The 26,499-nt window shown below is 41.2% G+C and overlaps 1 protein-coding gene across 3 annotated transcripts in view; it reads right to left on the bottom strand.

Annotated features, from left to right (window-relative positions):
- Nucleotides 1–10,304: 10,304 nt before the first annotated feature.
- DHRS3 (dehydrogenase/reductase 3) overlaps nt 10,305–26,499 on the bottom strand; it is a 29,509-nt gene continuing 13,314 nt past the window's right edge. For 2 of the 3 annotated variants that reach the window (XM_035557749.2, XM_035557747.2), the window contains exons 2-6: nt 17,076–17,219; nt 16,694–16,813; nt 15,657–15,895; nt 14,517–14,642; nt 10,305–13,771 (exon numbers count right to left, since the gene is read on the bottom strand). In XM_035557749.2, coding sequence (XP_035413642.1) covers nt 13,687–13,771; nt 14,517–14,642; nt 15,657–15,895; nt 16,694–16,813; nt 17,076–17,162 — 657 coding nt within the window. In that variant the 5' untranslated portion in view covers nt 17,163–17,219 and the 3' untranslated portion in view covers nt 10,305–13,686. Of the gene's footprint in view, nt 13,772–14,516; nt 14,643–15,656; nt 15,896–16,693; nt 16,814–17,075; nt 17,220–19,808; nt 19,971–26,499 lie in introns of those variants that run through there. The other variant, XM_035557748.2, reaches the window with a different exon arrangement.

A 26,499-nucleotide genomic window follows, 5' to 3' on the forward strand; every position in this document is an offset into this window, starting at 1 on the left:
GATATTTGGCTAACCTTGCTCTGAACCCAGCCCCCAAGACCCCCTTCCTCTCATCCCTCCCCAGCGGGCTCATGTCAGCCAAAGACACCGCCCCTTATCCCCTTCTCCCTGACCCTGCTGAATGGAGCGGGGGCTGGGACAGAGGGCCAAGCACAAAGCCCTTGCACTGGAGAGAGAATTATTTATGCTCAAAACTCCAACAGGCCTCGTCCTCAGGAGCAAAAATATCAGTTCCACAGTCAGCAACATTTGCCTGATATCATGTCCAAGTTTATCAGTTTTCCCAAGGCTGGATGGCACCCAGCCCACACACCCCCGCTCTGCACCATGACGCTCTTCCAGGGACGTGGCGCTGCCTGAGGAGCTGGCAGCCTAAAACAACCCCGATCCATGCTGGCAGACCTTGCAGGGGGACTGGCACACTGCTCCTACTAGTTGTACCCATCTCCAAGGTATCAGTTAGCCCAGTATGTCTATTGCCTCCTTTCTGCAGCTCGAGAGAGAGCCTCAGAAAGGAACGTAACAGACAAAATATTGCAAAAGGCAGACCATTAACTGCAATAACACAGGGAATAAGCGGGAAAACCCTTGACGGTTTTCTCCCGTTAAATCCCACGAAGACATTGAAGGAAAGGCTGGGACAGTGAGCCACGTTACTGCTGGTCTTTGGGAGGAAAGGACTCCCTGATCCCATGGGCCTTTATGCAATCCGTAAGCTACTCCCTACAGTGCACTATGCAAAAGGCTTTGTCCATCTCTGCAGACTGACCGCTGCCAGTGCCTGCAGCTTTCCCACATGTCCTCCCCTGCCCCCAGAGGTGCTCCAAGAGCACCCTGCAGTCACCCCGCTGTGCGGGCAGCAGCAGAGCACAGCCTCACCTCCCAGAAAGCACGTTCAACGTCACCTCTTGATTACACACATCAGAGCTCCGAGCCAGGTGATGCAGGCCACTGGAAAAACTGCCCAAGAACATACATTTTTGACAGGCTTTCATTATTTTCCTGCTGTGCTCGGGACTGCTACCAGCACTCTCTGGCACAATAGAAAATGTATTTGATGGCCTTCTCAGTGACTGGATACACCTTCAGAAAACAGCATACAACCCAACCCTGCCATGCTTTCACTGCTCTGCCAAGCAGCTAGCACTCTCATGTTTAATATTGGACTTTACGAATCAACATGTTTTCATATCCACCTGCTGGCACTCTCTGCCTCTATGAGATGGGGAGTTAGGATGTGTCTAGACTCAGCTAATTAACTCTGCTAACTGATAATAATAGTTTCCTGTAAACCTTAATTTCATTATACTCTTTGACCTGACAAAGGACTGTATAGCTGTTCCACAGCTTTGATACACCTAAGCTTTTAAGAAATCAGCAGAAACTCTCACAAGCAGCATATTATTATTGACATGTATCGTCACAGCACCCCAAAACACCATTACAGTATCACTGTACATGCAGGGAACAAAGCTGATGTCCCACTGATGGGGGCAGGGGAACAGCCTGACAGCTTTACAGTAAGTGGAAATTCCTCGTGGTCTAAGAATAATATTAAAGTGGCTTCTCAGGATCACCAAATGACCTTGCTTTGACACACAGCTTAATTTGTCTGTAAACAGCGCAGACTGGAGTAGTTCTGATGTGGTCACCAATTTGGTGACACCATCCATTTCAAACTTCACTACTCCCACACCAAGGTAGCACAAGATCAGTCTGCAACAAAAGAGTCCTTGTTATTAAAGGAATCCCAGGCCCTTATCAAAGAACATGATCCAGCATCCCCCACCTAACCCCTGCATATTTTCAGGGCATGAAAATTGCTATGAAGAGCCAAACAAGGTTGTCAGGAAAACATCAAACTTCAAACAACTGCATTAGGAAAAAAAAAAATCAGAGGATACACACCAAACTCTCAGCTCACGTCGCATAACTCACCCAGTATCTGTATTTCTCAACAGTAGAACCTGCACAGGTACCACTGCATCAGGATAATCTCACCATTAAAATAAGAGACAACTGTTGCAATTGTCCGTATCAGCAGTTCTTTGTGCAAACTTTCAAAGCCTTCAGGAGAGATTTTAACACCTCTTCAAAACTGCTGAATCTATTCACAGCCATGTAAAAAGGAACAGGATGTATGCAGCAGCTGTACAGACTGACACTGAAAATCAGTAGCAGAATTCAAGCACCCCATATCCTAGTTCTGGGCTCCTTCCATTCACCACACAGAAAAGCAAAATAATTTTTTTTATTTTTTTTTTTTGTGAAAGAATTTGTGTGAATTATACCAGCACGGGAAAACTTAGGGCAAGTTGAACAGAAATGCAGAGCGCAACAGTTTACAACTTCTGGTTTAAGAATCACTCCATTAAAGAAAAAAAAAAAAAAAAGAAGCTGATGCGGTTATTTTAATAATTTATGGCCTATTCCCTAAACTCCAGCATTCACAAACTTCGAAAATGTTTAGGAAAGCACCTTTCACCTTACAGACAACACACACAGGGCCTGCCACGGCCCTCAACATGGCCGCCGGGCCGCCACCCGCACCCAGGGCGCACAAACGGTTTCTCGCCCTTGTTTTGAGGCGTTTTCTTACGTTTTGTTTTGTTTTGCTCCCCCAATAAATAAATAAATAAATAGATAAACAAATAAACTCGGTTCACCTCGATCCCGCCTCTTTGGAAGGTTCGGCGACAGACGTCACAACGCCGCCCCCCCACCGGCTCCTACCGGCCGTTAATGGTCCCGCCCGCGGCGGGAAGGGGGCACGCGCAGCCCGATCAGGGCGCTGAGGCGAGGCCGGCGGCCAGGCCCTCGCGGGAGCTGCTCCCCGGCGGGGCCGAGCCCGGCCGTCCCGCAGGCAGGCGTGCTACCTACTGAGCAACTCAAATATTAAAAAATTGCTGCCATGTGGAACCTATTAGGACATTTTAGAAGGAATTCACGTTCATTGTTTCACTTGAAATATAAAGGTTATAAAACTTAATGGCTGCATGACAAGGAAACTATATGAAACACTCGGAGATTTACAGAGCAACTGTTATGCTCTTTAGGCATGTGGGCTGAAAATTGCTTTACAATAGGCAACGCAACCTGTGGTTTGAGCGCTGAGGTTTTCTGGCTTCTCCCCCCCCCCCCTTTTTTTTTTTGACCTTGCAGACTGGTATTCAGTTACCACAGCAGCTCCAAAGTAAAACAGAAACACAGCTTGTATCTTCTTTCAAGTATTTATTTCTTTTGTCCTGTTAACATCAAATAATGAAAGGAATTGTAAGGATTTTGAAGGGGGTTGTAAAAGAATGAAAGCAGGAGAAAGGAAAAAAATACCAACATAATGGCTTAATTTCTCACAGCATGTGCAGCGCAAATGAACAGTAAACACATACCACAGAAAAATGCAAACAAAGGCTACGTTTGCTAAAATGTTCAAGAAAAAAAACACTGGTGAGTGCCCCAAGCAACCATTTCTGCGCTTAAATCCTCAGAGCCTTTGCATTGCCAGGCCAGGCCAGCACAGCAGGCGCCTGCCCCTTGCCCACCATGTGCAGTGCCACGCTGTGTCAGGCGGACATTTCCAGCCTGGGTTTGTGGTGCTGGTCTAAGGCATGGAGATGTTGTAATTATGACATTAAGACGAAGCTGTAATCTAATCTCAAGGGTGAAGTACAACCTCTATTACAAATTTGCCACTAGGGTTTGTCTATTCAGAGTGAGGTAATGAAGTCAGCAAAAATTCATGGGCAAATGCTACGTTTTGCAATGCTTCCCAAATGTGGTGCTTTGCAGTGGCAGCACTTGCCTCTGAGCTGGATGCCAGCAACATATGACCTAGGCTGCTGCCATGCAGAGGCTGTGGCATGACCCTAGCAGTTATACCATCACTGCAATTATATACGCCGCCTCCTGTGACATCAGGCAAGACCATATAGTTTGCTGTTTCTCCTTTGCCCTATATATACAACAAAAACTGAAATGCTCTGGTAGAGCAAGGTTTGCAAAGTGCTATGTGTGTCAAATATGCTACTTGCAGTTTTGATACAGGAGTTTCAAATCTATATTCAAAACTCTGAGTGAAGATGGAGAGTATAAACATCAGGTGAATTGAATTATGCTCTGCAGCAAGCACAATCTTTCTGCTAATGCGCCCGTGTTCTCAGTGCATTTGGATATTCTGCTCTTTTCCTATGTTGTTCACTTTCTAAATGTAAGTGTCAGTACGACTTTATTCCATTTATGATTTTATTTTCTGAAATGAACTAGGAGCAAGTATGCTGCAAAACAAATCCCAAAGAATCATAAAGCCATTTCCCTCATATTAAAATATCCCATGCCCTGATGTAAGGAGATCATGTCCATAACAGTAAGCTTTTTCCAATATCAAGACAGCATTTTTTTTTCCTTACAATCCGAGGCTAAGGAAGAGGTGAATCCTTTGAAAGAATCAAAGTCTGACTGTGAACATTTGCTGCTATAAGTAAAGGCAAATGCAGTTTTGAGAGTAACCCAAGATTTTTTTTCCCCTTGAAGATTTCTGTAAGAATGTTTTTGATCACAAGATTGGAATATGTCATGAGAGTGCATTCAAATATGCATTTGCATTAATATTGTTGCCAGAAGCCATCTTACAGTCATCATCAGACATATTGGAGCCCCTACAAAGCTTTCTGTGGGATTGGAAGTCATCCAGCCAGGGGAAAGTAAAGCCACCGTGAGATTTGGATGGCCAGTTCCACAGGAAAACTACGCATTAATGAATGGCAAACACTCAAAGCGGTAGTTATGGTGAATAACTCACAAGCAAATTATTGGCTGAGAACCACTGTGTATTTAAACTATTTGATAAATTACATTTTGAAAGAAGTCTGTTTAAAAATAATCCATTAAAAGAAGGCAGGCTAATTTTACAACAAGATTTGTCAAAAAGTACTGCTAGCTGTAATGAAAATCACTAGAATATAAGTTATTATCCTTAAAGCAGATCCACCATGATCTGTACTTCATGCTGCACGAGGACGCTTTTAGGTATCATTAGATCCAATCTATGTTAATATTTCTGATTTGTAAATTAACAGAAGAAATCAAACAGCAGTGCTGGGTATCCTGCAGTTCAGGGGTTGCACTATATTTCCAGCATTCAGACAGATGGAAGGTGTTTGTGTGCTTAATTGTGTATTTTCTGCTTCACCAGTACTGATCTATTAAGAGCCACTAGATCCAAATTTCAATTCTTTGTCCCAAGAAATGAGAACATTGCACCTAAATCTGTGTTAGCACTCTGGACTTTTTGCACCTGTATTGTGCATGTCAGCAAACTTGCCTTCTTTCATTGCTGATACTTGCCTTTATTTTACAATTCCCCTTTTTAACTATGATGTTCAGGCCTACCAGTACCTAACAGTCCCTCCCAGTTCAAATTCAAATCAAGAAGACCTTTAAAAGAATATGCAGTTGTCAACTCGTTAGGCAAGCATAATGCAAGCTCTGTGGGCTTTTGGTACATTTCATGCTTTAAAGGAAGCTAATCTAAAAGATATTTAGGGCAGTTTGCAATGTTAATGTATGAGAAGGTGTGGACACAGGCACGCACAGGTGAGAGACTGCCTGAAGGGAAGGCGAGGAGATGAATAATCTGCATGCACAGCATTCTGGCTCAGGAATTCTCAAAACACAGGCCTCGCCAACAGGAAAAATTGGAATAGATAGATGGAATGATGAAAAATGAAGGGATCAGCAAAAATCAAACCCACCTAAAGTAAACTCAGCATGGCTTCTATGGCTCATTCAAAAGAACGTCTTCTCTAAGAGGTCATTTGCAAAAATATCACTGAAGAAACGTAGAATATAAATTCCTCTGTAGTACAAGATTAGAAGCCATGACAAATCTGGCTGAAAGATGAATCGGTTTTCAAGGAGAAGTACTGAAGATTGCAAGCTACCAGATTGCCTCACAGGAAACATGACATCTCTCTCTTTTTTTTTTTTTTTCTTTTAATTGATGTAGGGAATGAGAGTTGTATGGAGTACTTGCCTGAATTAAAAATCAAATTATAATTTTTACATGAGAAAACTTGTAATTCTTTAACTTGTTTGAATGGAGAAGATATGTATAACGAAAATTATTTTTAAAACTGGAGTGAACGATGATGCATTGACTCTGTATGTTTAAAACTAATCAAAATGAGGTCAAAAGGCTCAATGCTGTAACTGTAATGATAGAACCAAAGCAGTCATTCTACTGACAGATTAAACATAGCTGTTTGCACATGACTTTTTTTTTTTTTTAATAGTTGTTTGTGTCATCATCAAATTCCTCCTGAAGAAATTCAAGGCTATAATTCATTTAATTTACATGCTTGTTAAACCTCACCTATGCCAATTGGACAACAAAGAAACTAAATGTGTTTGCTTCAAAAGATGCTCTTTTTTGCATTTGAGAAACGTCAGATAGCGGATACTGAATAGTCAAGAACATTAAAATATTAAAAGTTACAGACTATTCAGCTACCGAAGTACATACTATATTGCTTGCTGGTGCCAATCTCACTACTCTGTTTAGCATAGCCCTTAGAATGTCAATAAACTATTGTCCAGCTCTACAAGTATTCTCCATTACTTTAGAGCCCTGGTGACAGTCCAGAAGATACCACAAGGTATTTTATTCCTGGGAAAAAAAAAAAAAAAGTCAAGCAATAGCTGACAAATTGATTTGTGATTGTGTTTAATTCTATTGCTGATTTTAGTCACACTTTTCCTACTTTATTATTCACAGTGATAAATGTCACCTGACACCTTAAGAAATCAGCTAGAAGATGCTGTGACTTTTCTTTCAGGTACCTGAAAAAGTCTCCTCCATTATCTCAGGCTGACACTAAACCCAATAATTGCTTCAGTCTCTGATGGATGGATATTAAAAAAAAAAAAAAGTATTTTTTTCTTCACTAAACAGCTGAGAGAGCAGAGACAATGAGCTTGTCACCTCCAGTATACTTGTAATAGGCAAAGTTGCAGGGGGTATAATGACAATGCAAGCCTCTTGTGAACTGACTTGACTATAGCATGTCTGCATGAAATCAGCATTCCCAGCAGGCTCCAGGAAGAGGAATTGTGTTTTCTGATCTCACTTGTTTTCCATTACAACCTTTTCCATCTTCTGTTAACATTCTTCTGAGATGAGCCCTTATTATTATAAACCCCTATTCCGTATGACAGCATTTTTCATATTGCCAAATATCCCAGAAATCATATCATGTCCGTTTTTATTTCTGTCCTCTCTCTGCATAAAGACACTAAATAGTTGACTTTCCTGGCAAAGATAGCAATGAATTGCCTCCTTTTCTCATACCTAATGTTAATATTGTGCTGGGGCAGTATCTGGGAGCACTCAATAGCAGTGCCCAAAGCAGAAGCAGCAGTTGGTGGCTATGCTGCAAAGTGCCTAACGCTAAATAGAGAAGACAAAGAGTTTCAGTCTATGTGTTCACAACGCTCAATGTTTGCAAATGGTGATTCCAGGGAAGGAACTGGTCAGGGGTCAAATCTCAGTGGTGAACTGCTTTGGAGACACATAGGAAGTCAATTTGGGAAGGGTCATTTCCATACAGAGCCAGCAGGTTTCTAAGATTTCTAGATTTAGGTCAATGATGTTCAAATACTGTTCATCTACATTAATTCTACATTGCTTGAGAAAATGCTTGGGGAAAATCTCAGAAGTAACATCACTTTTGTATTCTTTTCATTACCATTGGATTAACATAGGGAAATTTCATTACTGAGGATGCCTCTCTGTGAGAAGCCTGCACAATACAGAGGCAGCTCTTTCAGATATATAAAATTCAAATAACATATTTTTTTTGCATAAGGGAAAAAAAAAAATAGAAGTGAACCACATCTATCTAGTACTACTAGGTTAGCATGACTCCTGTGCAACCCGAACCACATGTCCTAATACTTAGGCATGATAGATGACCTTTGCAGCTGTCTAAGAAAAAGTGAGTAGTGAGTCAAAAATGATCCTTCCTTGTTTTTACATAGATGGGTTTCTTTGCCTTCCTCAGAAAAAATAAAACAAGAGACAGCAAACCATAACTGGAGTATTTGGAGTGTTCTGAGCCAGCAAGATACAAAGTTAACAGACTGCTTTTTAGGGCATGGTGACCCACAGGAATAAACAGCAGTAACAAACTCTTTTTATAGACTTTGTATTTGGATGGAAATCACAATGCCCCTATTATTATACGACTTCAGGAATATACGGTGGAGTCTTGCCTCTGGCTGTTTAGGGCCACCACACTCCACCTAAGATTGTATCTATCCTCTGTTTTGTTTTCTCACGTACTTGCACTTGGTCACTCTGAGCTGTAATTAAGAGTGCTTCATTCCCTCACTTAAGGAGGAGCTGTTCTGTAGATTTGTGCAGAAAAGTCAGCATATAGATGAGGCTTATTTTTTTCTATGTTAATATGACGTGACACCCATAGCAAAGGTGAGCATATGTGTAATATCTCGTTATGTTTCTGTTCAGATTTCTCTTCAGAAGAACAGGAATGGGCTCTGAGAATTCTTGCTACTTAAGACAGTGCTAGCACAATCTCCTTACTTTAAACTCAGATATGGGGCAAATGCTAACATAAGGAACTCATAAGCCTGGTCTCTTTGGGAAGGTGTGAAGCTATAAATCGTCTCCTCAGAGGTCTATTCTTTTCAGTTGTATCCAGTCCACAGAGGCTAGATCAGTATGTTTCTGCTAAAGCCTTGAGGGCTTGAGGGATCTGTTACAGAAACAAAAGGGGGTGTATATTTAAAGAAAAGAAGACAGGAGCAGGGAGAACTCTCTATCATGAAACTGGCAACAGCAAAGTTGTGCCTTGTGTCTTCCATCTCTAGCCCCACATTGGGGTACTTGAGCCCCACCAAACCACGTCTGGTCTCTCTGAGACATTACCTTGCCGATCTGACTCTTCTCAAGAATACAGAAAGGGTTGTTTCTGTTGAAACTGTCAACTCCGTGAAGGTATTGAAGTAAGGTATTGATGTGATCTCAGTAGAATAGAGGGTAGGAAGACAGTTTATTGGTTGCTGAGGTGACTGAATTGCCAGCTTCCTGTGGGACACGCTGGATAAAAAGAGAATGAGCAGCAGGGAACAAGGTGAAGTTCAGGTTTTCTTCTTGCCTTTCTCCGAGTTGCCAAAGTGTGTGAGAGGTGCCTGCCACTATTCACAACCCTCTTTCAGAAAAGCACTCCAACAAAGAGTGTTCTGTTTACTGTTGACTGCAACTGCTGCTTGTGACTGACAGGGTTCGCTCAATTTCCGAACTCCAGCAGGCTGAGAAACAACACAAGACTGAGGATCTCAGCACCAGGGAGGTGCGAGCTGCAAAGACAATGCAGAATATCCTGGTTCTCAGAGCTGTTGTTTGTTTGGTGAAAAATGTGTAAAATGCATTTGACATAAGCTTGCTTTACCCCAAAAACTTATGAACAAGGGCTGTCAAAAAAGTGGCCATCGCCCAGATTTAATTTATTAAAGACACATGAAGAAATAAAAGCAAAATAGACGATCCAAGGTCACCCTGTATTCTTTTCTCAGCAGTCGAATGTCAGCTAGAGGAAAACACTAGGCCGAATTCACGTCTGCTACAAACAGATGTGTTCTCTTTGAAATAAATGCACCCACTTACACTGTGCCTGCATTAAGTCTGTTAGTGGGCTTTTATGAGATTTGGCAAGTGTAATGCTATCTGTTAATATCTCAAGGTGGGAGTGTTCAGGGAGTTGTCTGAAAGGCTTGCAAGACTAGATCTGGTCATATCCACCCACACTAATTAACACATTACATAAAAGTACAACAAGTTTCTCTTTGCAAACAGTAGAATCACTTGCCCAGGCACTTTCTGTGATTCTAGAAGAATTATTGTGATGGACTGTCACTTTTTAACCTCAATAAAACAGTGCATGGGTAGGTAGGGTTTAGTTCCCACTTTCAGGGCTCACTCCTTTTTTCTTCATCCTCCTAAAAATACCATACAGCAGGAAGGATCTTTTTAAAGTTTACCAAGGTTGCATGAAGGCATGAGATTATTTTTTTTAATTAAAAAAAAATATAAATACAAAATCAATAAAAATCAGATTTACTTACAAATGACTCCTTCCAGCCTTTCCCTCTCTCCCCCTACCTCTTGCTAATTATGAAAATTCCTTGGTACAAATACCAGATTTTGAAACCACCTGGAACTGAAAATATTTAAAATTTAAATAGAGGGTCATTTAAATACAGGGTCTTTTCATTTAAATAAGGGGTCTTTTTATGTCAGGACAATGCATGTCCCACAATGACTACCATTTCTTTATCATCATTCCAATTTTAAAACAGCAGCAATCTCCTGTATATAAACTACAGTAAGGGCCTTTTAATTCATAGATTGGAGCAAGTAAAACCTGAAGAACTTACCTAATTTCATACGAAACCTCTGTGACCTGCTCCTACAGCTTCACCTTGATTCCTCCAGCTGCATAATAAATACATACCCTGATTTAGATTTAGTCCAGACCCTTTGTATGACATCTGGCTTCAAGATGGTGGCACTGAAAAGTGCAGTAATGACACAGGAATACAGAAGGAAAAAAAAAATTTAGTGGAGTGGAAAGCAGGAGGCAGTGGAGAGAGCAGGGAAAACCAGAATTAAAATAAGTCAAAGGGCGGAAATGCCTTTGAGAAGGCCTTAGGCTTCTACAAAGCTTGTCCACATTTGTAGCACTTCAAAATTACCCAATACCAACCTTATGTGCAAAGGGACAGCAGACCTCAGCAGGCATTCCAGAGGCTTTCTTTTAAAAAACAAAAAACCCCCTCTTCATATGTATTCATCCAGACTTGCAAGTATCTCACTGTATGTAGAGCATTCTACCTTGCAACATTCACAAGTGAAGAAACTCTCTTACCCAACTCTTCCTTACTATCTGAAAAGCAAAGTCAATGTTTTCCTCATTATTTTCTGTTTGCTGCATACCTCTCCCCCACTGTGACTGCTATTTGACCTGCTGTCCGCTCAGAGACCCTGAGGGAAAGAGAGAGGGAAGTGTGCATGTGTGTGTGTATGAGAGGAGTGAGACGATGAGTCTCTGCTACATTCTGACTTGTTTATATTCATTAGAAAGAAATCAACAGCACTTAGTATGTAAGACAAGCTCTGAAGATAGGGAACATCTTTTATGCAGTGCAGAGAAAGAGCAGATTCATGTAAGGGACAGGATTTGGAGATGAGTGGAGAATGCACTTCAATGTGTGCACTACTTTTTAACCTCACTTTTGCATTAGGATGTCATTAATGAATAGAGTCTCAACATAAAGGTTTGATTTAAGGAGGACACTGTGAGGTGTCCTGTTTCACCAGTTCTGTTTGCTGTCACATCTACAAGCCTGGCATTCCTGACTGTGGTCAATGAGAAAATAGAAAGGATGACAGTGCCTAAGGTGAGGAATCATCCTTTCCTTTCCCATGGGTCTCTTGGTTAAGTGTAGTACCTTCGTATTCCTGGCAGATCCTGGAAGAGTTCTCCCCTCATTGCAGCTGTGTTTTCAATGAATTAGGTTTCCTCTCAAAAATTGACAAAAAATGAAGCTGAAAGCATCTATTAGAGTGGGCATCAAAATCAGAGATCAAAGTTTCATCCTCTCCAGACAGCCTCAGACATCTAGGAATTCAAAACAAAACTCCATTGTAAGAAACCGTGTCAAAGCTGGCACAGTGCTACAGCTTGTATGTTCTGCACTCAGAAGGAAAGCACTGACCTAGAGAGAACTCCTCAAAGTACCCGTGCAGGCAAAGGGGCTTGCATCAATGACATTTTTTGCAATATGTTCCTCTTGAACTGCTTAAGAAGAGATACATCTACTGATTTGCAGTAAGGATCAGGCCTTCAGATTTGAACATTCACATCATTGCTTCTAAGTAGTTGATCTCCATTCTACAGGGCAGAGCCAAAGAAACATCTCGAATACAGCTCACAGCTTTTCTGCTGGAACTCAGATCTCTGTAAGAAATTATAGATTGCAACCTTTGAGGTATTTTTTTTTTCCTTTTTTTTTCCTTTTTTAAATTTTTGCATAAAACCTTTCTATAGCGTGTTCCATTTGAATTTGTTGAGCATTTGACAAACATTAAGGTAGTAAGACATAACTTTTGAGGTAGGGGAACACTAGAAATATCTGTTTTGCAGGTCAAGGTGCACCTTGAGATTATCATCTTGCCCGGGGTCACACAGGACATCTGAAATAAGGCCAAAATTCAAGCCAGGAGTGCTAACTTTACTCCTGTACTTTAACCATGGGGCTTTCCTTCAGACGCTTCATTCAGGTGTTCTCCAGTCCCGCTTGCTATGTTCCTGTATTGCAATTACATTAATGCCTCTTAGTGGTGTTCCGATTTGTTTCGATTACATTACTGTGCCTAGTGTTGCACGCTGCATCTGGCACAGGAATGCAGTGTTGCTCTTACTGGGCTGTCAAAGAGAGTATATCATTACAAAAATAAATAATGTCTAGCTGCTTCTGGCATTTCAGTCCAAGCAATAGTTATCACTTTTGGCTGATTATCACTTTTGACTGATCAGTGCCCGATTCAATGTCCCTAAAAACAATGGGTATATTCCCAGTTGAATTCAACGTGCATTTAATCAGATCTTTGCTAACTGTGCTTCCAAACTTCACATTTCATGAGCACTACAGTACTGTCTCTTCTATTTTCAGAGAATTATTCCACTTATTTCATTGTGCAGATTGATACAATGGATTTTACTCTCTATGGATTGTCAGTGAATGTGTGTTCGTACAAGCAGGCTCTAGCTGTAGTTCTAGATTGAGTTCATCCCCAATCTGATGCTGCCTACATGCGTGGCAATCTGGGATTAATGCTAAAATATATATATATTTTCATCATAAATGAACAAAAATATTCAGAAAGACAATTAAATTTCATATATGAGCTCACTGATGGAATCTTCCACTATTCAAACTGTATGCTCTCCTGACTGAGCATCCCCCTCCAGCCCTCACAGGTGCAGTAAGACAGGTTTCCTGGACACAGAACAGTCCTTCTGAGAGGAGATCTGGGTGGCCTTTAACAAAGAAAACAGCAGTTTGCTCCACAGCTTGCTCCTTCCTTGACATGAGCTGGGAGCAGCTTCATCAACGTCAAGTGAAGGAAGGGAAGGAAGCTTCCATTAAATGTCCATAACTTGTAGTTCTTCAAACTATTTTTTAAGTTTCCCATTCAAAAAGCTGAAGTGAAATCATAATCAATTTGCAATTGCAGTTCCTCTGAAGAGAATGTGTAAAGTCTGGGGTGTGATGTGCTGCCTCTCAGCTGAGACAGCTTACAGACACTTTAAAAACAAAAATTACATCTTAAACCTATGAGTAGATTTAACAATTGAACTCTAAAGAATTAAACATCATATAAACATTTCACGCTTTTGTTTTTTTCTTTCCAAGGGTCCATAGTCTAGTCATTCAATCCTGTGCAAAGGTCATGTTACTATGGATATGACCTGCAAGAAATGTGTTGCCTCAAAGCAGCGCAAGTCACATGAACAGGCTAAAAGCCAAGACTGCTGATTCACAGTCTTGTCAGGATTTTCATGCTTGTGTTGGTTTTGCTGAAGAATAGTCCTTCCACCACCAAGTCTATGTTCGGCCTTTAAAAGTGTTCATGCAGGTGTAGCTTCCAGAAAACTTGTGGATTTCTTCAAGTGCTGCCTGAGGGAGAATGCTGCAGGAGAAACAGAAAGAAAATAAGCAGACCAGACAAACCTTTTAGTCTATTCCAAAAAGAGGAGGTGTAAATATGTATATGTGTCTTTCTTGTTCAGCATGCAGTATTGTAATTATTTTTGACAGAAATCTCAATGTCTTGTTTCAGTTCCTGACCAAAACAGGTTTTGCAAAGACTTCGGTGCAAACTTGCACGGAAGCACGTTTTTAAATGTCTTTTGTATTCAGTTGTATCGGGATATGAAGTTATGACTTTCTTTCCTTAGGCAATTTAAAATTCCTTTCCTAATCATATAGAAAAATGTTTTTGACAGTTTCACGGCTTTACCAACGTTCTCTAAATACAATTGTGATATACATACTTTATTGTACAGAAATCCTTTACAATACAAAGCACAGAGTCCAAAGAGTGGCTTACTAAATCAAAATCAACTTAATGCATATGTTAGTTGTTAAGAAATTTCTCAGATATCAGTTCCAAACTCAGGAAACAGAATTTTGGGAGTGAAACTCATTTCATAAAGGGGGTACTTTATGAAACAGGTACAGCAAGAAAATCTGCCATAAGAACCTCAAAAAGTTTTCCCTCTTTTGCTTCTATGACTCTCCTGGGAAGGGATGAATTGGTCTGATCCTGATCATCAGGTAACAGTCAAACTGAGGTTTGCCTTGGTGGACAGCAAGGATTGTAAGTCAATCTTGCCTAACTAGCAAGGCTATTGGTGGGCAAGAGAAATACTTACCTTTTTAGGATGACAAGAACATGCATCGTCCATGGAAGGAGCAGGAAGGCTTGATTCATCTGCACGGCTTCTACTGTCCTCCTAGCCACAGTCTCTGGCTTGAGAGGAGGAAAAAGATTAGGGAACCTGAATAAATAAAGTAAAAAATAAAATAATTATTTGTTAACCAAACTCCTTCTTTAAGATATCACTGTCCAAGTCCTGTTATTCACTGAGTTTTCATTGGCTACTGGCGTTCAGACATCCCCCAAAGCAGGCTGGAAGTAGCAGAGAAGTGTATGAAGTCCTGTTCCAACCTGTACTACTACTAAGTTAGCTAAATAGTTACGGAATGTGCATGTTGGTGCCTTTAGGATGAAGTGGCAGAGAGTATTCAGGACCTTGACTCAGGGACTTTCTTAAATTGTCTGCAAACCAATGCCAAATGCTGTCTCTTCAGTGTTGGTGTTCTTCCTCTCTGCCGCGCTTAGCTTGGTTCAAATTCTTGACAGGTGAAAGACGAGTATTCTCCCTCCTTGCTTTTAGTACCAAACACAAGGCTTTTCCTGGCTCCTACAGTGGCTTGACACTGCATATTTCCTTGACTAAGAGAGCTCAAACTAACAGGTTATTTTGCCGATTGTAAAAGATTAATTTGGTCTGCCTTTTTTTTTTTTTTTTTTTAATTTAGCTTGGTCTCTTAGATAGAGGTAAAAAGGAGGTAGTGACAGCCTTACTTCAGTAAATGGATCTCATTCCCTTTAGTGGGAAAGAATTGAGTATTTCAGTGGATAAAGAAGGAATTTGTACTGTTAATTCTCAAGTAATTTGTAGACTGCTCCTTTTTGAATGACCTCAATTTTCAGATTGCCTACCCTCCCTCTCTAGTGGCTGCAAATGGCCCAAATACATCCAGAGAAAAATAGCTTTCAGATTTCTCGGTAGAAGCAAATGTCTCACACGGTACAGGCAGGCTGTACGAATATGCCAGCAAACTGAGGGAACCAGTCTGATGAGTCCCAGGTGGCCTAGAGTGACCCTCTGTTCCCAGGCAGCCAAATGAGACATCAAATTCTCTTAACTAAATGAAGCATTAATTAGGAGTGTATTCTGATGATTCATTTAAAATGAGATGCTTTATTCTAGTTCCCCTGGACTGACCTGATTCTCATGCCCTGAAACATCTCTGTGCTCGTGTGGAAGGGCAGGACTGTTGTGGCATTCACTCCAGGACAGTCTAGCAGCCCCAAGGTCAGGCTCTCCATAAAGGCAAAGGACGAGGCTTTGGAGGTGCAATAGTCAATGGCACCAGGGATGGCTGACAAGGCTAGGACAGAGTTCAAGCAAACAATGTGTCCATTCTGCAACTCCAGCATCCTTGGCAGGAATGCTTTGGTGGTCTGAAGAACAACACAGGGGAAAAAAAAAAAAAAAAAAAAAAAAAAAAAAAGGTTTGCACAGCAGAGATACAACAAAAACAATAGTTACTTAGTTACTGAAAAAATAAGGTGACAAAGAGACAAGTTAAACTGCACTGTCTTTTAAGTCAGGAAAGGAGTGGGAGAGGGCCTTGTTGCCTTGCATTCTCTGCAAGCTTTTAAACAGGCAAAGTTTGCGTAGAAAAAAATGGAATCTTTTCTAGAGCAGATGTAAGCAGTGCCCACAGATAAAGGCCACACACAGAATGCTTCGTATTTTAAAAACATGTTGTAGAGTAAAGTCTTCAGTGAAGTGATGAAATCACAAGAAGCTATTTTTTTTATTACTATTATCTAATTCTGAATGGAATGAGTTTCCTTCCCAAAGCAAGGCAGTCTCATGCTCCTCTCATGCTCCATACACATCACTGTATAGACAACTCTCATCTATGACCTCAGGATTTCTCAAAAGACATCAGATATTTTGCTGGAAATCACAGAACGGGGATACAAGGGCTTTGAATGCTATGCTACTGGCAGCTTTTAATGTGGTATTTTAGAAGTAGCTGAAATCCATTTGAGAGAACCTGTCAAACTAAATCTTTTTTAGACTTCTTTCCTCTGGCCTTTGCCCCTCATACTGTGTTTCCTGCTTCCATGTCAAACTGATTTTACCAAGCATCATTTAGAAAGACCTTGTAGCAGCCACGTGTTTACTGGCTGTTATCTGTCACTCTCATTCCCAAGTCTGAATACATGAGATACGAGAGCTTATCTTACCCAGAACTGTCCTAGGGTGTTTATATGTTGTGATTTGAGCAGTGCATCGTCATCACTGTCCATCAGGCTTTTACCATGGACCACAGCAGCATTGTTCACTAGGATAGTGATATCGCCCACCTGCAAAAAAGCACACGACTTGTTATAACTAATATCTCTCCTCACAGATCAGCAGTTACTATTATATCTGAATACTCCCTTATTTTCATAGCTTTTGGCGTTTTTGCCTGCAGGCCGTGTAAATCTTCTGAATCACTTAAAACAGATAGCTGGACTTTGTACAATATAATCTGGAGGGCTACCTTTTTTCCAAAGACAGCGTTTTTCCTCATCAAAGAATTGCTAATTTCTGCCTGCACGCACTGTTTCCACACACACTAACCTTCTCCCGCACAGCTTTGGCTTGCCGATAGACCTCCTCTCGGTTTCCTACATCACAAATGAAATAATGGCATTCTGTCCCCATCATCCTGATTTCCTCTGTGGTCTCCTTCAGGCATTTCTCAGTTCGACCCCACAGGATGATCTGCAGCAAGAAACTTTTGTTAGAGCCAAACTGCTTCAAATTTGAAATAATTAAAACATGCTTCTAACTTCAACAGTTAGATGAACATCTTTGATGTGTTTTCACTGCCAGTCCCTGTTGCATTGTTTCATTTAAGACTAACAATGACTTTGTATTACATGGAGGTAGGACTTCAGTATGGTGGTGGTAGATGGATCCCACTGTTGATACTCTGTTTACAGGTTGTTTACAAGCAACACAATAGCTACAACAAAAAATCAGATCTTTAGCCTAACACAACAAATATACAAAACACTTGGCAGATTTTCTCCGTCATGAAATTTCGTATCTATCCCTGTTTTTGCTAGACACACTCACACACAGAAAGATAACTTTTAATGCTAAAATAACTGACCTTCCTGTATATCTGGTATGTTACTTATTTCTGGTTCTACACATGGAGATAGCATCTGCTCTGCAGTAAAACATTCTTTTTTCAGCATATGACAGGTAACAATTTGCAATGCTGACTGTTTGCAGGCTGGTGTCCTAGCTGCATTTTAAACAAGAGGTTCATGCTAATCCAAATATTTAAATGAGAGATTTCAAGCATTCATTTATTTTGCAACTAATGCATGTAAGATTTCATTTGCTACTCCCAAACACTGTAAAACTGATACAATAGTTCCTGTACAAAGAACAATACTGGATATCCAAGGAAACAAGACATTCAAATTGTATAGCATGGATTCGGTGTATAAGGAAGACATAACGAATGCAACCCTATCTGTGTTTCTGCACTACCACAGAAGTCAGAAATAGAAACAACCTGAAATGTTACCAGGTTCATTAACTGTCACTGTAGGGTTTTACCCAGTATGATTTTTCCAAGTGAGACAACAAGGTTAGTCTCAAGTATAAAATGGTGTTTCCCCCACTATCTTTAAACTATTAATCTACAGCTAAACAGATTTAACCAAGTTATTTTTTCCTAGTGCATGTAACGTTTTCTATTTCTTTTAAAGCTGAAAAAGAATATAATTCTGTCTCTATTCCCTAAGACGCCTATATATGAATCAATCTATCCTTTTTGCTCTTCAAACTACAGCCTTCTCAGTATTCATCACATTATGAATGGTTGGTCACTTGTCATTCTGCAAAAAATAAACTACCGAATGAAGTCTGTTACCAGAATAATCTGACTGCTCTGTGATTCAAACAGCAGGATCCAAAAGAGAAAGAACAAAAGATGGCTACTGCTCACAACTGCAATTTAGGACAATGCAATTTTTTTCACAGTAGGTTGCATTCATAATGCAAAAATACTATTTGGTACTATAATTGAGGACATTCACATAATCAAATGCAAGTTTACTCTGATCAGGGAACTGGGAAAATGGACCTTGAAAATGGAAACAGTTTTGTTGCTCTCGGAATGGTGTTATTTCCAGGCAGTGGCCTTATCACCTGTGATCCAGGACTATAGTCATTTCCTATATCACTGGGTACTGAGTATGAATCTGTTATATTGATTTTTATGGTTAAAAAGAAGTACACTTAAAACTTTAAAAATTTAATAATCTTTAAGTTTTCCAAAAGTTGAAAGAACAGTGGAAAAAAAGTCTAAATTACATCACTGCTTATAACCAAATCCCTACAATTAACTTAATATCAGCAGAATAAGCATAAAAAATTAGGACCTGCGGTGTTCCCTTCCCACAATGAATGCCTTGTAGAAAGCTTTAACGCTTATTTTTAAGGACTAGTTAAGCCTATCTCATAACTGGTACTAAAACTAATCTCTGGCAGGGTCAAAGAGCTCTTCCAGTACAACTAAGCAAGGCTGAAACCCAAAAACCTTTAGCAAAGCTAAAGCCTCATTCCATTTCCTAAGTGAGTTAAATTTACAACAAACCCCATTTGTAAATCATTGGTGCATCTCTAAACACACCAACGAACTAGCGAGTTGGTTCACCAGAAATGTCAGAGAGAGTATAATTATGTCAGAGCCATTTCATGGGAAACCTTAACTCAGATGATCTCATTTTCAAGGGAAAAGCTGTGTCCAGACTAAAAAGCTGTAAGAAAGCATATAGCTAAAAATTTGGCTTGTGTACTGGCCTGTCTTCGAAAGCCTCAACATAACACCACTGGCCATCGGGCTTTGGCATCTACACAAAGCTTGTAAAACTGAAGACCGTTTACATGCTCCTGCGCTCAGAGCTAGACTAGGTGATATTTTGTATGCCTACTCTGCAGACTTCAAGGGAAATCAAGAACCTGTGAGAAATTTCACAAGCTTTCAGGAAATATTTACAAAATACTGTTCAACTGTAACTGTAACTGCACACAGTCACTTGCTCTCTTTCACAACCTACATCTCTGTGGAAAGGGGAGGAGAAACACTACAAACTGTCAACATAAGCATCAAGTTTGATGTGCAGCCTTTGTATCAGTGTGGACTTCAGCCTCTCAGCAGAATTGGATCAGTTAAGTGCAGCAAAATCTGCCAAGCTGAAGAGTGATGGAAGGTAGAGCAGGAAGAAGAGAGGGGAGTAACAAGGTATCAGACAAGGGGAGTAAATAAGGCAAGAAATGGACCTCACATACCCAGCACTCCAGGCTTTCCCTCTGCTATTGCAAAATAAAAAGTAGGTCCTTCGCTCTTCACTTTCATCTGTTTCAAACATCCACACAGCCCCTATTCCCCAGAGCTGCCACTGATGCATTGAATGTCAGGAAACATACATGGAAGAACAGTTAAGCAAAGGATGACCTGTCAAAGGAACATCTGTCTGTGATGCAACTCTTGGACATAACACTTTTTATGCCCCAACAGTTACTTGGGGACCTCTAATATCCTACAGGCAACTCTTGCAAGGTGACCCCATTAAAATTTGGGCCATCTGGGGAAGACAATTTGCTGGTTATCCTGCTGACAGCATTAACTTCAGTACTGATTTTTTTCCATGGGAAGTTTTCATGTCCTTGATACTGTTCACACTCAGGTGAAGGCTTCAGCCTGCGTAAGAGACAAACAGTAAATAAAAGACCATTCTTTCGGGAGAGGTGAAAGTTCCCTAACGACACAGTGGGAAGTGAGGTTTCCTGCCGTCATTTCTGCTACTTTTTACAGGCATATAAAACTCCAAACTCAATACAACATGCTTTCGGTCCAAATTCAAGCTTGAATGCTCCTACAAGATCATATGAGATGTTCAATTCCTTCCTTACATCTAATTCTTACAAATTAAACTGGCACAGGCTTCACTTTGGTCTGCTAGGATTTCAGGCCTTATAGAGAGACAAGACTTCCAGTGGCTGCATTAGCCTCACAGTTGGGGTTTTCTTTCATTCCCCAACTCCACCTTTACAGAGAGCTTTGGCTTGGGTTTCTATGCAGGCAATATTTCTGTCTTGTTTTCTTGCTTGCCACAGTTTTACCACTGTTCCTTAGCCCTCCTTTAGGTCCTGTTGCCTCCTGAGGAGATTTTCTACAAACTTAGAACTAAGCCCTCTGGTCTCCTGAATTCACCTCCTTCTGCAGGATCTGCAATTTGACAATTTGCTGTTTGGCACTCGTAAAGTTGTGTTATTTGTTATATTATTAGCTATTCTCACTATGCCACTCAACCAAACAGCTTACGAGTCGGATCACTCATGTTTTCAATGCTCCTGAACAAAAAGTTTTGCTTGCTGTTGAACAGATGAATGGTTGTGGGGCTGGGACTGTTTTGTTCTTGCCTGCAAGCTCCAGCTCTGCGCTGTTGGCACATTGCTTCCCTTTACACTCACTGCATCCTTTGCTCAGCCAACATCAAGAAAGCTTTAGTTTACCTTTATTCTCCTCTCCTTAGGATTTGAGGGTTCTGCATTTGTAAGGAGTCTAAATTGCAGTTAAGGAAAAGGTCCATTTTATTAGGAAGCAGTTTAAAAACATGGACATGGGTCTAAGAGTCTACTCTGTGCCACCATTCCTTTTTAATTCCAAGTTGGCAGTATGTGTATCCTGACTGGAGGCTTAGTCCTGGACAGAATGAGTCTTACAGACACAGAAGTTCCTGTCTGGGAGAGAGAAAAATGCAGAGGTATAAAGGAGAAGAGACACAGCACTGCTTATTACACACGGCCTGTCAGGACATTGCACAGTCACCCATTTACGGTAATTTAATGGTGGATAGAGGAATATTTAATCTGTGCCTCGGAGAAGTTCTTGGACAGATAGCTTTCTGCCCTGGAAAGAATCCAGCCACCATTTCTTCTCCCCCTTCATCTCATCACCCTCTCCTGCCTGCCCCTCCCTGCCGCACCAGACACACTCTCCTTTCAAAATGTTACCGACCAGAAAATTGGGGAGGGCAACGGCCCAGCGAGGCGGCTAATCCCTGCTGCGGCAGGCCCGCTGCGAGCCTCCTGCTGATCCCGGCTGGCAGTCGGGGCGGCAGGTGGAGTGTGAAAGTCATCGCCCCCGTGCCAGGCTGCCAGCAAGAGGCAGCCAAAGCAGGGCAGGAGTCTTCCCATCACTGGCAATACAAAGTAAGAGATTTATGGTGCCAGAGGAACTTAACACGCCTTCCTCTTATTTACCCCAAGAGTAGCTAGCGGCTGTGACATCGCGGTTTACTGTGGATTTTCGCAGGATTTATTCAGGAGCAGATTTTGCAAAACAAAACTTATCTCTTTATCTTCTCCCCTCTGGCAAGCCAGAGGAGTCCTTATCTGGCTGTAGGAAAATCATTTCAGCCAGAGTGGCAGGCTCAGTAGACGCTGCACCCTCCACTCCCAGAGGACTCGTTTAACTCTGGGCTTAATCTGCTAATGAGACATGCCCCGAGGTCAGAGGGGAGCCAAAAGGAAGGTATCAGCTGCTGCTGGATTAAGGCAAGACTTTCTAACAGAGGCCAGCACTGGCTACATGCCAAAACCCCCAAACCTCGCTACAGGTTTCAATCCTTACCTTTCACCATAAAGAAAGTCAGCAGGAGTTATGCTTTTGACCGCCACAGAATCAGATAAGGCCACTAATTTATATACATAGGTCTCAACTGAAGCTGTTATCAACCGTAATATGCTTGTGTGATCTGCTCCCAGAGTCTCAGGTATTTTATTAGTGCATGAGATGAGGTAAGGGTTAATTTTATCTCATTTACAAGGCTATTTAACTTGTTTGGTCCAATCTTACTGCTAGCCTAAGTCAAGAACAACAGCAGAGGAATGTTGCCCTCTAACATCTTCAATTAATTTGGCACAGTGTCTTCAGCAGACCCGCTGGGCTAGACTTTGCACCTCCAGTGAACTAGACCAGTACTGGAAGGTGTCCCATAACAAAAGCTGTTCTGAGACTGACCATGTGCCGCTTCTTGACACTCGGGATTATCTGGACTGTATTTTAGAACAGAATTGTTCACCGCAGGTCTTTTCAAACACACCAACATGCATAGTGATTAGGAGATATAACCCCCAGTCCAAAAGCTTCTGCATTTCACGAATCATGAAGCAATTGTCTGTATCAGCTTGCAGGCACTGAAAGATGAAAGTGTTGCAGAGAGACAGAAGTGCCCTTCCTGCCTGATCTTGTTACTGCTGCCTGCACTAATCAACCACTGCTCCTTGCCACAGATCAGCAGAGATAGGAAGTACTGGGTAGGTCAACACACTTCATTCCCTTTCAACCTCCTTCCTAGTCCAGGGAAACAGAAGTTGCTCTGTTGACTTGGTATCTGTAATTGCACAGACCTTTGTTCAAACGAATGCCTTTCTGCATCCAATACTGACAGTTTCTGTGTACTTTTAGGAAGTACAAAGTGTAGATAATCCACTGAACTATGTCAGTCTTATCCCTGTGTATTTGCAAAACCTGTTAGTACTAACTCACAGTTGGTCCTCTGAAGACATGCATTCCGGTGTATTCCATAATCCTGGCAGAATTTTGCGTATCATGAGCACAGGAGGCTAAATCCCACAGCCTCAAAAGTGCTCCTGTGTTCTGCCTGTCAATGGCATAAGGGTTTTCTCCTCCACCCCTTCCCCTCTCTTGCCCCCAGGGCAAAGTCAGACAAGTTATTTCAGGAGTCCTTCATGGGAGAGGCATACTAAAGACAGATTACTGAAAGAGTGAAAGGTGTGGCTATTCAGTGGGAAAAGCCAATCTTTGCTTTAGAAAGGAAAAAAAGAACCTTTTGATGCCTGAAGTAGGTCAAAATACTTAACCCAGCTCCTTAGTGACACTTGTATAAAAATAAGCAAACAAAGCAGGCCACTGGCAAAATTTTCTCAATTCCCACAGCGGAAAGTGAATATCAAAGCTGCAAGGGACTGGTATAAGAAAGATTGCAGGTAAGCACGGCGGTCTCAAAAGAGTAAGCCCGTTTAACTAGTTTACACACAAGCATTTCTGGATTGGTATTTACAAGTTATAAAAACATCAGACTATAGTAATTTAATTTAAATTTAACCCTGCCACCGTGGTAAACACAACACACAGTCTTTATTATAAGCTGCTTTGAGTTAAGGCCAGGAGTAACATACAGTAATGAGGATAAAATTCAGGTCCACAGAGACTTCAGGAGACTAAAAAAGTGAATTCCAGTTCCTTTACTCTAGAGTCAGAATCTTATTACTTTATATTTTGACTTAGCACGCAATGGGATTAACATAATTCCCCTAAAGCAATGTCAATTTCAACTGTACCCCAGTTGCCCCTTTTTCTTCCTCTGCAGGAAGCAAAGCAGCACCTGAAAAGTCACAGAAAAGTATGTAAACACCTGTCTCCTATTCAACAGAGGTCTTCCTTGGAAAGAGAACTTTTCATAATTGTCTGCAAACAGGCATTTAAGACCAGCTCCTTCTAAAGAAGTGAACAAATGCCTACTGTTCTCACACTCAGGACTATTTAAGGACAGGTGGCCCCATGCTGACTTTTTTCCAGTGGTTTTTCCAATTGCTTTCGTCTGCAACATGAACTGCGTCTCCAGACTGCCTTGGGAGCAACACTTCTCAGCTCTGCAGTACAGAGCAGTTGAGGAAGGGGAAGGGTTAGGGTTGTTTGCAAGAAGAGGTCACGCAGGAGTCAGCCTTTACAATCCTATTAACGCTGGGACAGGGTCAAACGGAGTGCACGTTCCAACAAAAGCACCAAGTGGCCACAAGCTGTCACCCTGCAAAGGTTCATGGAGGCATTTGGGGGGGAAAAACGACAGATTTTTAATGGTGAATGTCTGCCACACCATGTGTTAGAACCGGCCTCTGCTCCAGGGAACCAGAGCACACAAAGAAATATCCAGCAATAAAATCCTCTGGCTGCAAAGGAGAAAGAAGTGGCACATCTGGGGGCTGCAGAGAGGGACAAGGTTTTGAAAGTTATGCATTTGAGCTAAGGCTTTACAGATAGCTACCAACAGAACATAAGATTCTGTCCTGTAAAAATACCAAGCGTGCTGCCGCCTCCAGTCGCCTGGCATGCCATCCCTATAATCTAGATTCATATAAAAATGTCCACAGAGATCTCAGGAAATTGTGGGAAGGGCAAACACGCAGGTGCAGAAAACCCTTTTGTACCGCAAGGACAGCAGACAGGATGAAGCGACAGGAAGTCAATAAATAGCATTTCAAAGGAAAAAAAGAAATTACTAACTCTGCTTGACAAAAATGCCACGGTCTCCTGTTTCCATGTTTTCTGTCCAAAATTCTGCATTATTATTTTTACTTCTTGCATATAACTCTCAGGGTAAAGAATTCTTCGCATGTGGCAGGTTTAATGTGCACGTAATACAGTTAACCATTTACAAAGTTGTGTTGGCACTGAAGGGGAAGAGTGTTTTTGTGAAGTCAAAAACAACCAGAACTTTAGAGGACAGGGAAATGTTAGAAGTAAGGGACATGCAGTTAAGAACTTGGATCCAATTCAGTATTATTTCCACCACCTTGACTGGGTGAAAGTAATTCCTCAAATTGCCCGGTTCAATCAACAGCCGACCAAAAGGTCTGCTACCTCTTAACTGGCACATTGGAAAAAATAAGACCCAACACAAATTTATGGAAAACAAGAATTACAGAGCTACAAACTGGGGGCCAACAGGATCATTTTTTAAAGAGTATGCCTTTATGTTCGGGAAATGACTTCTATTCTATAACGGAGTGCCAAATCTTGAAGTGTTTCAGCTTCTAGCGGAGAAAGTTGGCCGCTGCATCACCACCACCTTTGAAACTGCACCCAGAGACTCCCAGGGCCAGTCCCCTGTGTAGCTTACAAAAGGAGCAGTTACACTTGAACACCACCTCAAAGAGTAAAAAAAGTTAGCTTTAATTCAGAGCATCTTCAGTTTTGCTTTTAAACTAAATCATTATGAGTATTTCATCAGCTCTTTACTTATTTGGGGGATATATAAAATTCCATTACGATCTCTATTAAAAAATACAGTTAGTCAGATGCTACACTCAAAAGGCAGCTTCATCAGCCTTCTAACGTGGGACTGGCTCTGAACTTTGGCAGTAATCTGAACACTGCTGGATGAACTGGACGGATGTTCACTCTACATTGTTAAGTAGTTCTGTGATGTGTCATTACGGTCCTCTTATAGGCAAGGGGACTTTGTATTGTGCTGTGCTGTCACGTTAGCAGAATCCCAAAATAAAGTGGACAAAATGGTAAATGGATTGGAAGCTGCAACGGACAAGGAAAGCCACAATGAATGTTTAAAAGCCAGAAGAAGACACAATTGGACAGAAAATCCCAGTTCTTGTATGAATATCACTGAAAAGAAAGACTAGGGGAAGTTTTTGAAGTTATTAAACTTAAGGAATGCTTGCCATGAAAACAGACATGGAAACCTACGGATGAATAACATTTCTAATACCGTCATTATAAACTATCCTCCAGAAAGTCCTGAAATGTGCTCCAGGTCATCCACATGCATAACATGATGCAGCTTGACTGAAAAAATAATTTCTCCCATAAGGCTACAGGAGAAGTTCTGGGAATTAAAATACCTACATTAAACCCATTTATAATCAGGATGCTAGGAACAGCTCCAGACAAGCTCCCCTATAAGCCTCCTTTCTTTGTCTCCAAAAAATCATAGTTGCTACCATTTCAAAACCATACAAAAGCTGTCAAAAGGAGTGTAAGTATTTATTATTCAAAGAAATATGGGCTACTGCTTAGGAGAAAGCTCAATATTTAAATGCTTAACTGGTTTCCCATCTTTTTCTGTATGTTCCAAAATGTTATTTTTTAATGGTGGCTGTTGCTATGCAACAGGGCAGAATTTCTAAAATCTATTCATCTGTTGTATCTGTTGAC

Source organism: Cygnus atratus, chromosome 21 (genome assembly GCF_013377495.2).
Source record: "Cygnus atratus isolate AKBS03 ecotype Queensland, Australia chromosome 21, CAtr_DNAZoo_HiC_assembly, whole genome shotgun sequence".
Classification (NCBI taxonomy): domain Eukaryota; kingdom Metazoa; phylum Chordata; class Aves; order Anseriformes; family Anatidae; genus Cygnus; species Cygnus atratus.